At 35.9% G+C, this 12,244-nt stretch overlaps 1 protein-coding gene across 17 annotated transcripts in view; it reads left to right on the forward strand.

Annotated features, from left to right (window-relative positions):
* LOC124709012 (tropomyosin) overlaps positions 1–12,244 on the forward strand; it is a 158,414-nt gene that overhangs the window by 130,002 nt on the left and 16,168 nt on the right. For 10 of the 17 annotated variants that reach the window (XM_047240656.1, XM_047240652.1, XM_047240653.1 and 7 more), the window contains one exon: positions 934–1,051. In XM_047240656.1, coding sequence (XP_047096612.1) covers positions 934–1,051 — 118 coding nt within the window. Of the gene's footprint in view, positions 1–422; positions 541–933; positions 1,052–12,244 lie in introns of all 17 variants that reach the window. The other 7 variants (XM_047240657.1, XM_047240654.1, XM_047240655.1 and 4 more) reach the window with 1 other exon arrangement.

Consider the following 12,244-nt stretch of genomic DNA (forward strand, 5'->3'; position numbering starts at 1 on the left):
CTGGTGTTCATGAGAAACTCAGAGCGATCTGAAAATTCAATATTCATGTATAAAAAGTCAGTTTTACAATGTACTGTGCACTTTGTATTAGTTTTGAGGTGAAATTTTATTCTTGAGAATATTAACCACCACCTCCCATCCACTCAGTGTTACAGCAGATAATAGTCACACCTTTTAATTAAAACTGTGTTCATTTATAATTTCATTTGTAAAAATACTGTGAATTTCCCAGTTTCCATTTATAGTTACTCATCTGCCTGCATACTTCCATTACCTCCCAACACAGCTATTACTGCAACCACCTCAGAAGCATATTAGTTGCTTTTCTAATCACAGGCTAACTAAACCAGTATTTCCTATACTCCTGTGAGTGAACCCTAACTTTCTGCCCTAACTCTCTCCATTATGTGTTGTTTTTGTAGGATACGCAAGGCTTTGGAGAATCGTACAAATATGGAAGATGATCGTGTGGCTATACTAGAAGCACAGTTGGCACAAGCTAAGCTCATAGCAGAAGAAGCAGATAAAAAATATGAAGAGGTAAGAGTCAGGGATCTAATAATTGGTGTAATGGCTTTGTTTTTCAGGTACCTGCAAATGAACGAGTCACCAGAGCTGCTGCTGATCTACAATGGCTGTGTCTTTTCAGAGTCCAGTTAGCATTGATACCAGTTTCCTATTTAGAAATAGGGTCTCCAAAAGCTTACACAGAAAAATAGTCCTGTCAAATTTCAATTTGGAAGACAGAAACTTTCTTTAAAACAATGATATATAAAATTGAGAAGAAACTTTTAAGGTTTCCTATTTAGAACCAGATGTTTTGCTACAGTGTACTCTGACAAGACACAGCATCACATATACCCTCTCCTGGCTGGGAATGTGGGAGTCCAGTTTTAATAACACACATTTGTTTTCTTTTTTGGTTTGGTGCAGAGCTCGTAAGATTCTTGAGAATCGCAGCTTGGCTGATGAGGAGCGCATGGACGCTCTAGAAAACCAACTGAAGGAGGCCAGGTTCCTGGCAGAAGAAGCTGACAAGAAGTATGATGAGGTGAAGGCGCCCTCCTCGCATGATGGAACTTAGAACAAAACAGATATAAGCTGTTTTGGTTTCGTTTAACAAAAGAAAGAAGTTGTGTGTCGCGTTTAGTTTTGTTTTTATATTCTGTGGTTCTTACATAAACACCATGGAACATTGCAATGCTGGAAAAACTAGAACAGTTGGGGAAGATAAGAAATTATATTTTACGTCTTTAGTGGCTTGTTAGTTTTGCTTATTTTGGTGCCTTACTAATCCGGAGTGCTAGTGGAATAGGATTCATTTGAGAAATAGCTGTCGGACTGTATTATTCTCTGGAGTGTTCTTTCCTTGTACATGTGAACAGTTGACAATTTTTCTTTTCTTTCTTGAAAGTGAAAATGCCTGGTGTGACTTTTCATTGAAATGACATGGACACAGTGTTTTCGGTAGTGTTGCTCAAGCAAGCCTGGTGTGTGCCGGTCAGCAATCCTCCGTACGTAAAATACTTTGTACTGAGTTTGCATTCATTCGACGGTTGTAAGTTCCATGGTGCCCAAACATCTGGCATGAAGTGTTTTCCATAATATGTACTAAAATGTTTGTTTTTTACAGGTATATGTCTGCTAGATTTTTAGATTTCACTAACTCATAATATCTTATCCCTGGAATGTCTCGAATTGTGCTTTGTAACAGTAGCATCGTTCAATTCCTGTAACAGGTTCCAGTAACCTCATAGCAAGAGCAGTTTCACATTTGTGTGTTTTTCTTATGGCATGACTTCGATTAGATTTAATTTGTTAATATTTTGCTTGTTATGTATTCACAGATTTTGTCAGAAATATAAATTCCTTTAGACACATAAGTGTGCAGTAGATTTATCATTCACCACAGCATCACAAAAGTAAAGTTTTCCAAATAGTAAAACTTTTATTAAACAAGAAAAAATCATTGTAGCTCAATCTGAGGACATAGATTAACAATGTTTGCTTAACGTGACAGATTTACAGTGCCATCAGTCATGCTCTATGGGACAACAGATGGCTCACAAGGTAAAGTGAGCAGATGGTGCACTAATTTCCCATAAAATGTGATGTAGATGTGGAAAGTCACCATCTGCTTGTAACAGAATAAATGTTAAGACTTTAGCAGGACTGGTTCAAGTGTATTTACTAGCATTTGAAAATACATTGCATAAATTTTCTTCTTGTACGTTGATAAAGTTGTGTAAGAAAAATGTTGAAAAAACTATTGAACCAGTCATTCAAATTTTCATCAGTCCTGAAAATTGAACATGAGAGAAACAAGTGAAAACACTGAACTCAATTTTAAGTTTTTCTACAATATTTTCTTCTGTTTTGTGGCTAACCAATGGTGTTTCCTAAATTTTTATTGCTCATATTGACAAACTGAAACATGCTGTTCGATCATGTGTTGTGCCTTCCATTCAAATATTTTCTTTTTTCTTGCACTGAGTGAAGTTTTGGAATGTAAAGTCTCATTACTTTTGTGGTGCTGTTTATAGTTGAATCTCAGTTAACAATTAAAAAAAATTGTGAAATCAGTGGATCTAGTTTATCAAAACAGAATGCTTATTCTCATAAATGTTAGAATGCTGTGTTGCTGTAAATGTACCATAATAGAAATATAAGATAAATTATAATTATGAGAGAACTGTTCTTCCCTTCAAAGTTCTGGTATTGATTAATATCTCATTGTGCAGGCTTCTTAGATGCTTATTTTATCAGGACTGTGTCGTCTGTAACATATGTGAATAAGGCACATCTGTTTTTAACAGGCCTTAATTTTGAACATCATTTTTAATACCTGCCAGGTTTTATTAAATTATGAAGTAGTTAAGATGTGAATATATCTCATGGAGGACCAGTTGAAGTGAACCAGCTGCAGTTAATGTTGCAAATACTCAGCTGCTACAGAAAATATATTAAGTATAGGTACTGAACAACCTAAGTACTTTCAGATACATTGAGGGAAAAGCTTCTTACCCATAGAATGAAAAATAATAATCTTCCTGGGATTATAAAGAAAATTCTGTAGAAAACTAGAAATAAGCTAGCTGAGGAATTGGATAATGCCAAATGAGCCTTTTGTGAGTGAGGATTTTTTGAGAGGCACTAGTTGACTAATCATTATGGTAATGTGTTCACCTCATTTTGTTCTGTTCTTGTGGATGTTGTTGATTTGTAAGTGTTTAGTTCATTGTTGATGCTGTCAATAATCTACATGACCTGTTTTACAGTTTATATTGAAGGGTACCTATTAATACAGCAAAGGGAAAGGTCACCAAAAATAATGAAAACTGTTGACTGTAATGTTCATATAGAGAGGATACATAATTTTCAAGTGCCACCAGAAACAAATCAGACATTTTACATCTACATAAACAAAGAAATGAAAAATGAGGCAGACAATAAGAGCAGTGATCAGTGTGTGTCTGATGTGCGGTGTAATATCAACTTCAAAAATTGCCTCTATAAAATTATATAGGTTGCAAAACAAAGGGTGTAGTTGTTTACTTGACAGGCATGTGGCATTGGGACTCGATATGTTCAAGAAATAGTGTTGGGTGTTTTATATAAGTGATATTGTAGAGAGAATGGTAAAGATCACTAAATGTTGCAAAAATTGGGGCACTTTCCAGAATTTTAGAAATTAAAAAAAAGTTGTAGTCATTTAAAAGGTAAAACTCTGTATCAGGTAGCTTTCCTATCTTGCCTATCTTGTAGTATTCACATCTGTCTTCAGTGTCACCCTATCATTGTTCATGCTATGATGGAAATGCTACTATATAGAAGAAAAATAGTGCGTAAAGCTATAGGATTAAAAGTGAGCAGGGGTCAAAATGCGAAGTAAAACGTCAATTGTCGTCATAAAAGTGAACCAACGATTAAAATCTAATAGTGGTTCAGATGGCTCTGAGCACTATGGGACTTAACATCTGTGGTCATCAGTCCCCTAGAACTTGGAACTACTTAAACCTAACTAACCTAAGGACATCACACACATCCATGCCCGAGGCAGGATTCGAACCTGCGACCGTAGCAGTTGCGCGGCTCCGGACTGAGCGCCTAGAACCGCGAGACCACCGCGGCCGGCAACTAATAGTGTTTGCAAGGAAAAATATTGAGAGCAAAACATAAAAGCTTGAGACTGAGCCAAAATTAGAGCAGCCTTTTGACTGTGCAAGAAATAACTACCTAAAAACATATTGGCAATATTTTCAGATCTCACTTCTATTTGGATTAGCAAATTGGAATCTGACACGGCCCAAGCTGCCCAAATAACAAAATACTAAGTGGTGAGAATGTGAGGATGGCATTCTGCCTGTCAATACCTTTTTAATTCCTCTTTTAAGAAGAGGGCTGTTGTGTCATGGTATAAAGTTCGGTAAATTTTTTAAGAGAGAAGGTTCATAGAAGCAACAGGATAACAAGAAAAGCAGAAAGTGTTCTCATATGCTCTATTGTTCATTTCTAGTCCTGCCAAATTTCTTATGGCTGTTAGAACACTATTTTGCACAGTTCGTGACGGACATCATTATACACGTGAAATGTTTTTAATTGCAAGAGGTATACAACTTTGTTTTTGTGTTGTAATATCCGGGGAGGGTTTGTAGCATTTAGTTGTGATAAGTGCTGTGAGCACAAAAGAATTGACATTAGTGTCTTAACTGTTAAAAACACTATGTATTTAAATATTTAATGCCAGCTTAATTTGAATAGGGATTTGGTTGCTTAAGGTGACTGATAGAAATTAGGTTTACTTCTGAGAGTAACCATGATGATGGAACATTTGAAGAATACCTGTGTTACTCATTTGTGTTGACTTATAAAAACTGGAAAAAGTATTTTATAAATAAAATTTTAATGTAATCTACTTAAAATTTAGTGACTGTGTGCACAATTTTTATAAAATTCAGTAGTATCAATTACTGTGACTTACCTTAAAGAGATGACATACAGTCAACGACAGTTGCAGTATCACAACATTGAATAATGACAAACCTGTCAAATACATCGAAGTGATGATTTTGATATAATGTGACAAGACTCCGGTGAAAGCGAAAACTCTTAGTTGCTTCATTTCCATTTTAATTGCCATTACTCCTGTTTAACAGCATCTGAACAGAAGTAATTGTTATAGGATTATCTTGAACTAGTTAATGATTGTTGTCGGTTGTTACCATAAATTCTAATAGATTCAGAAATATTGAGCGACCTATTTTTTTCTCATGAAGTATGCTTGTGATTCAACATATTATGTAGACACTTATCGGGAAGTCTGTACACATGACATAATACTATTGCTAAGTTCCTTTGAAACTGCAACTTACAAAAACTTTTACTGCTTTTAAGAATTCAGATAATCTTAAAGTAAGATATTAAAAGAGATCTTAGATGTGAATTATTAACATGTTCTGTCTTCAACATCATCATTTGGCTTCATTTTTAATATTGGACAGTATAAACCCTTAAAGTATAATGTAAAATGCTGACTGTTAGAGAAGTGGCAAGAAGGATATTCAGGGTTTCTAATTTGTTTAGATAATTGTTTGTTTTTTTCAGTTACTTATATATGCTGTTATCTAATATTAAGGTCACTTTTCACAATAAGTGTAGAGTTTGTTGCTGTAAAATTGAGACTAAAATGTCTTGATGAGCTAGTTAAGTAGCACGTGAATTGTTGCACCTTTTAATACTATGTTTGAAAGTTGAAACTTTAAATACATTTGAGGTACATCAGGAAAAGAACCTGTTTCGGCCAGTGCTGGCTTAGTACCAACTTGTCAAAAGTTGATTTCCTTGATGTGCATAAGGCAGTTTACGTAGATTTGGTAATCTGATTTGGAAATAGTTTTACTGTGCTGTCATTTTAGTGACGGAATGTTGTAGTTGGATTGTGGTCAATCGAAACTTTGTCAAACATTCATACGTAACTGGGGGAACAATGAGGATGGCTAAAATGTAGAGAGAATAATTGGATTACAGTTCTGTATTTTGTAGAAAATCTATAAGATATGATTTACTTGTTCCATTGTTAAACCTATTCATTGGAACGAGTTTTTTAAAACTTTTGGAAGTTGTACCGTTTAGTGCCTTCAATGATTTTCTCATTTTACGTGAAAATGTTTCTTATTAGGTCATTTGTCATTCAGTGATCAGAGAAGGGGTATGATTAAGACAGTGAACTCAACATTTGGAAAAGTGATATTCAAATCCCTATTGGATATTTAGATTTATATATCTCACAGTTTCGTTAAATTAAGGCAAATTCCAGAGTATTCGATCAAAAGAAACACTTATTTCTCATCCTTGTAAAACTGAAACTTGGGCTCGTTCTTTAATTATCCTCTTCTAAACAGGACACTGAACCTAAATTTGCCCCATTCATTCACACATTCTTGAACAAAAAATCACAGGGGCGCAAAATTTAGCAGCCAAAAATTGACAGTTGTAAGACAATAAGAGCCTCCTTCTTTGCACTGCCTTGAGCAATCATTTTTACACTTCAAAGTAATAACGTTGGTTAACTGTGTAGTTTGGTAACAATCCCTTGGAGTAGCACTTGCATAACAAGCAAATGGTTGCTGCATTTGTTCTAAGCTGTTTGACTTTCTTGTCATTGCATAAGGTCTGATTTACTTAAAATGATTCTTCAAAAATACTTGTTCTTGCCACATTCTATTGGGTCCACAACTGCAGCACATGCAACACCTTGAAAAAATATGCTCTTAATTGACACAGGTCTTCATGAGTGACAGTTGGTCAACTGATTTAAAGCTGTGTATTATAAAGGAACTTTGTAGGAGCTCATGTAACTATCATCCTCCACCTGCATGAAATAATTCTTGTTATTACTGGTTTCCCCGTGGGATGCGATGTTCTGGGAGTAAGTGGTCTGAAGAAAGGGCAGATGGTGCCCCATCTCAGATTTAAACGAAAACCAAGCCGCCTTGAAAACAAAAACGAAAGTAAGTTCAAACAAGTGTAATGTGTTCAGCAAATTTGAAGAAGATGGTGTATCACTTATTTTTTATCTCAATTACCACACTGACAAACAAAACAAAGTAATTTAGGGCTTATGTAATGTAAGTAAATGGATGGAGGTCACTATCACAACCAGTAATAACAAAGTAAAATCCAAAATATGAATTGTCATCAGATATTTCGGTCAAGAAGTTCGTTGCTTTTGAATAAAGCACAAAATGCTGAAATGTCGGTGTAATTAGTGGAAGTGGACTTGAAAACCAAATGACACAGCTAACCAGAGGAAAGGTCACTGTACTAGTGATATATGTACTTGATTCTCTGGTACGAAGAATTGGCTTTTTTCTTGCAACAGTTTCTTACATCATTGTTGTTTTCATGATATGATTTTTGGACAGGTGTAAGGAGGGCATCCATAAAGTAAGGAATGTTTTAATGTAAATAAATAAAAATAAAAGAAATAAACACAACTTTCACAAAGTTGTAGTATCTTACTGTATTTTCCAATGTAGTCACCATAACTGTCAAGGCATATGTCATAACATTGGATCAGTTTTACAATTCCCATGTTGTACCCCATCTGCTGACAAAAATCTGAGGCAGGATGGCATTGCTTGTTTGAGGTCTTAGTTGTTTGTGGACTATTTTCACCCAAAAAATTCCTTTAGTTTTGAGTGAGTGAAGATCACTTTGTGCTGAGTCAGGGCTGTAAGGAAGATTTCAAAAAAATTTCCCACGTAACGCTGCTGAAATTATTGCTGGGTTAAAGCTGTTGCATGAAGCCAAGCATTTTCAAGACTCAAAAACACCTTTCCCGACCACATTCCACGTCATTGAAGACTCGTTCATTGCACTATCACCATAAACATCATTTGATTTGCAAAATTTTTTGTATCCATTAAATGAATAACACTATGCTCTTCACATTTGGCAGTATTTTCAATGGACACAACTATTTCAAAAGTTTCCACAATAGACTGCTTGAAAACAAAACTTCGTTCACATGGAGTGGGGGAAGGAGCTAACTGGGATATTTGTGGTGGTGGTGGTGGTGGTGGTGGTGGTGGTGATTGGCACTGGGTGTGGTATAAAAACGTTCTTCACTTTTGCGATGATCCTCATACATAACTAGGGCTGTATCACTGGCATCAGTATATCGTAGAACAATAAAATAAATTTTATGGTGGACTATTTGGATCTTTTTTGACACTGAAATTTTCTGTGCAGGAATAGACTTAGATTCTACAAGCAGTAAACATGTAACACTGGGCTCACTCTGCTCATAAAATCCATATGGCATTATATAGTAGTACACAAGGCAAGTCAATGTTTCTTGACTTCTGCCTGGCATTCACTAGAATTCGCCAATATTACTTACTGGACAAGTTGAGTTTTCATGGAACACTGGACTAGCTGTGTAACTTGACTCAAGACTTATAGCAAACCAGCAGCCTTGTGACATTCATTGCTGCTTAAACGATCCCTTGAGACTTCTCTGTGTAGTATAATCTCCAGTATAAGCATCCACGTGGTGCCTATATATTTTGTCATCTACCCACCTTCCCTTAGGTTGTAATCTGTTAACCCTCCCCCCCTCTTCTCCCCCCCCCCTCTCTCTCTCTCTCTCTCTCTCTCTCTCTCTCTCTCTCTCTCTCTCTCTCTCTCTCATCCATTGGAATGTCCACTTTTTGTTAATTTAACATGCATTTACTTCGTTTCCTGTCATGCTCACCTCTTTTTAATTAGAGAAATTTGCATTCCACTGCCATGTTTTTTGTTGCATTTGTTCCCTTTTGAGTCACCATAATCACTCTAGGCTATTTTTAGTGTTATTTCCTTTTTGTCCATGTAGTCAGAAAGTGAACTGAATAAAAACTTCCCATTAAACTCATTCTGTAACTCCACTGTTAATCTGAACGTCATTGTGGGAGCATTTGATTTTCAAGTATACTTTGAAACTTGCTCTGTTCAGATTATTGTTTCCATATTGAAGCCTACATGCACTAGAAACGAACAGTGCAATATCATCAAAATACAGATAGATCAGATGTTCTTTTAACATACATTTCATTTTCTCATTTCAAATATATAACTTCTGGAGGAGCTGCTCAGAACCTTCGGCAAGAAGCAGTCTCCTAGTATGATCATTTCAGTTCAGATTTTACAATAATTCTGAAGAAGTCTAGTGGAAGCAGGAGCATTGGCATTTATATTCTTTTGTATATTAACGCAGGTTGACTTAACTATTTGCTTCTCAAGGTTGTTATTCAGGATATTTGTATAGCTGTCAAAAGCTTTCTCAGAATCTGATTTAGTCAGTAGTATTTTACACACACTGCTTCATTTTGTAATTTGATACATGAAATCGGAGTAGCAGATTGTGCTATTTCTGCTTCTAAAGTCAGCTTATTTCTTTTTGTGATTAAAATCCAACTTTTTGTGGTTTGTGGCAATTAGAGCAAACAAAACTCAGTTTCTGTCATTAGCAGGGAGAAATTATAAGATGTGAAATTAGTTAACAGCATGCTCCACAGAAGTGCTAAAAGACTGTTACATATATAATTTACTCGATAACGTGAGTTTTGTGTGATTGATTGTCGAAGAGGTGGTTATAGCACCGTTACACTGCCATTGCTGGTCACATGGTGTGCTATGGTTACAAGTTCTCAGTAAATAGCGGAGGAGAAGGTGTAGAGATGCTAACAAAATGTAAGAAGATGAAGAATTGATTGAGATTTGATACAGAGACTGTCAGTAAAAACTAAATGTAAATGAATATATGGTTTTGTGAACAAATAAATGCAATGACCCATTATTGTTAATTGCACCCCTGGCATTAAATCACTGGAAACAACAATAGCCAAAAAATACAGGTTATGTGTCTGGAACAACCAAGAGCGAATTTAAATGTTGTAGGAAAGGTAACATAGCATGTAAATTCTGTCGAATTAAAGATCCCTCACTGAAGATTAGAAATGTTGAGTTGATGGTAGCCACACACAAAAAAAAAGAAAACTTGCAAACTGACTGATTCTTGAATATTATTGTTTCGTAGGGGAACTTGACCAGGTGAGATTAGTAGAGGGGGGACTCGACAAGATTTATGAATTTATATGTGAAATACCAGAAAGGCAGCCACTCACTCAGAGCGAATTGAAGCATGAAGCACAGAAAACAGTATTCACACTAACTTTTGAGCACTATGTTTCTTTCTAGAAAAGTGTATATTCATACACAACCTCATGCCACTACACACACACACACACACACACACACACACACACACACACACACACACACACACACCTACACCTACTCCTGTGGTCACAGGGTGTGTTTTTTGAGTGTCTGTGTGAGAGAATGTGTACTTTCCTAGGAAGAACACTAGTGTGAATGCTGCTGTTTGTGTGTTCTTGTGCTCCATGTGTTGATCCACTGTGGGCGAGTGGTTGCATTTCACTTGTTTTATGAACTGCTGCATCCAGGGACTTAGATTTATGAATTTGGCACACACTCTTGCAAATCCGTTACTACATACTAAAAAAGAATTGGGAATATGAAAGAGGCTTACTATTCAGATTCAAAGGGCACTTTCAAAATACAGTTGAGCACATACTTCCTCCCACATACATCTCGTGAAGTGGTCATAACCGTAAAATAAGTAAGTAGAACTTATACCTCTACTTATGAGCTGTTTTTCTTCCTACGCAGTATTGCCAAATGAAGTGGAATAGGGTTTGGGGTGTGAGAGAAGGGGATTTAGGACGGTGTACCATTTGTCATACACTGTAAGGTGGGTTCTAGAGTGCAAATTTAGTGGAAGGAAAAACATGCAAAATGTTGCACACACTGTGTTTATAGACAGCAAAAGCTATCGAAACAAGAAAAGGAACTGAGACCATTTGCCTGAACTTAGTACCCTTAGTCTAAAATACAGTGGTGACTGGTATTACAGGAACTCTGGCCTTCATTATACAATCATTTTACCCCCTCCTGTCTCTGGAAGAGCTAAAGGTATAGTAATAGTGTAGCTTTTGCAGATAAGTTCAATTATTATATAACAGTACATGCAACTTGGATCCTGCTCTGTATGTGGTTGAGATGTGCCTTGTACTATTAATAAACAAAATGTAGTAAAATGAATTTTTATAACTGTTGGACATTGAACAATATAAGAAGAAACTATCTAACAAGACTTTCTATACGGAGTTAAAATGAAACTTTTTTGACAAATGGGGGTATGGGGGTGGGGGTGTTTGTTTGCCTAGGGGCCAGAAATATTTCTCAGCTAATTAAATGCTGTGTACATAAGAGAGCAAGCAGTTTGTTTACACCAAAATAGTCATGGATTTGGTTGAAATGAATGTGTAAAAAATCAAATCAAACCTCAACAGAACAGAATAATTTGAGGTGATAGTGTAGGAGTAAATGGCAGATAGACCACCCTAAGGGACAGTGTACCACCACCCCTTCCCCCCCCCCCCCCCACCCCTCCTCCTTCCATGTGTGTCCTTAGTATATTTACAGAGACAATTGAATAAGACCTGACATTTTAAAAAATTAATAGTTTAAGTACCTTTTTGTATTTGGCTTACACACACACACACACACACACACACACACACACACACACACACACACACACACACACACACACAGAGAGAGAGAGAGAGAGAGAGAGAGAGAGAGAGAGAGAGAGAGAGAGAGAGATCACAGTAGAACAGATTTTAGGATATCAGTATGCTGCATGAAACTGTCACAGTTGATGATACAAAATGACTGCACAGTTATTGTCAGAGTAGAGGATATATATTTGATACAGGGAGATACATTGAGAACCCAAATACTTATTGATTTCCCTTCAGAATCCTCATCTTGTATGTGTTCATCATACAGTTGTTAATTGTGATATTCTTACCAAATAAGAGAAACTGTCATACATTAAAAAAATAATAATAATTCACATAAGAAAACTAAAATTACATTACACAGTGGTGGATAACTAGTTAAAGAAATTAAATTCTTTTGAATTTAGTTCTGAAAGATAAAATAAACTTTCATCTGCTGTTAATGTCTTTAATGGCAGTAATAAAATTACACCACCTTAAGAAAAATACTGGTCAGCCAGTCTGTCATGTTGTTATAAACCATTTAAAATATGCAGCATGTGACCAATTACTTGGTACTACATTACTGTAAATGTTTAGTAACTGATAAA

The sequence above is a fragment of the Schistocerca piceifrons genome, chromosome 7 (genome assembly GCF_021461385.2).
Source record: "Schistocerca piceifrons isolate TAMUIC-IGC-003096 chromosome 7, iqSchPice1.1, whole genome shotgun sequence".
NCBI classification, from domain to species: domain Eukaryota; kingdom Metazoa; phylum Arthropoda; class Insecta; order Orthoptera; family Acrididae; genus Schistocerca; species Schistocerca piceifrons.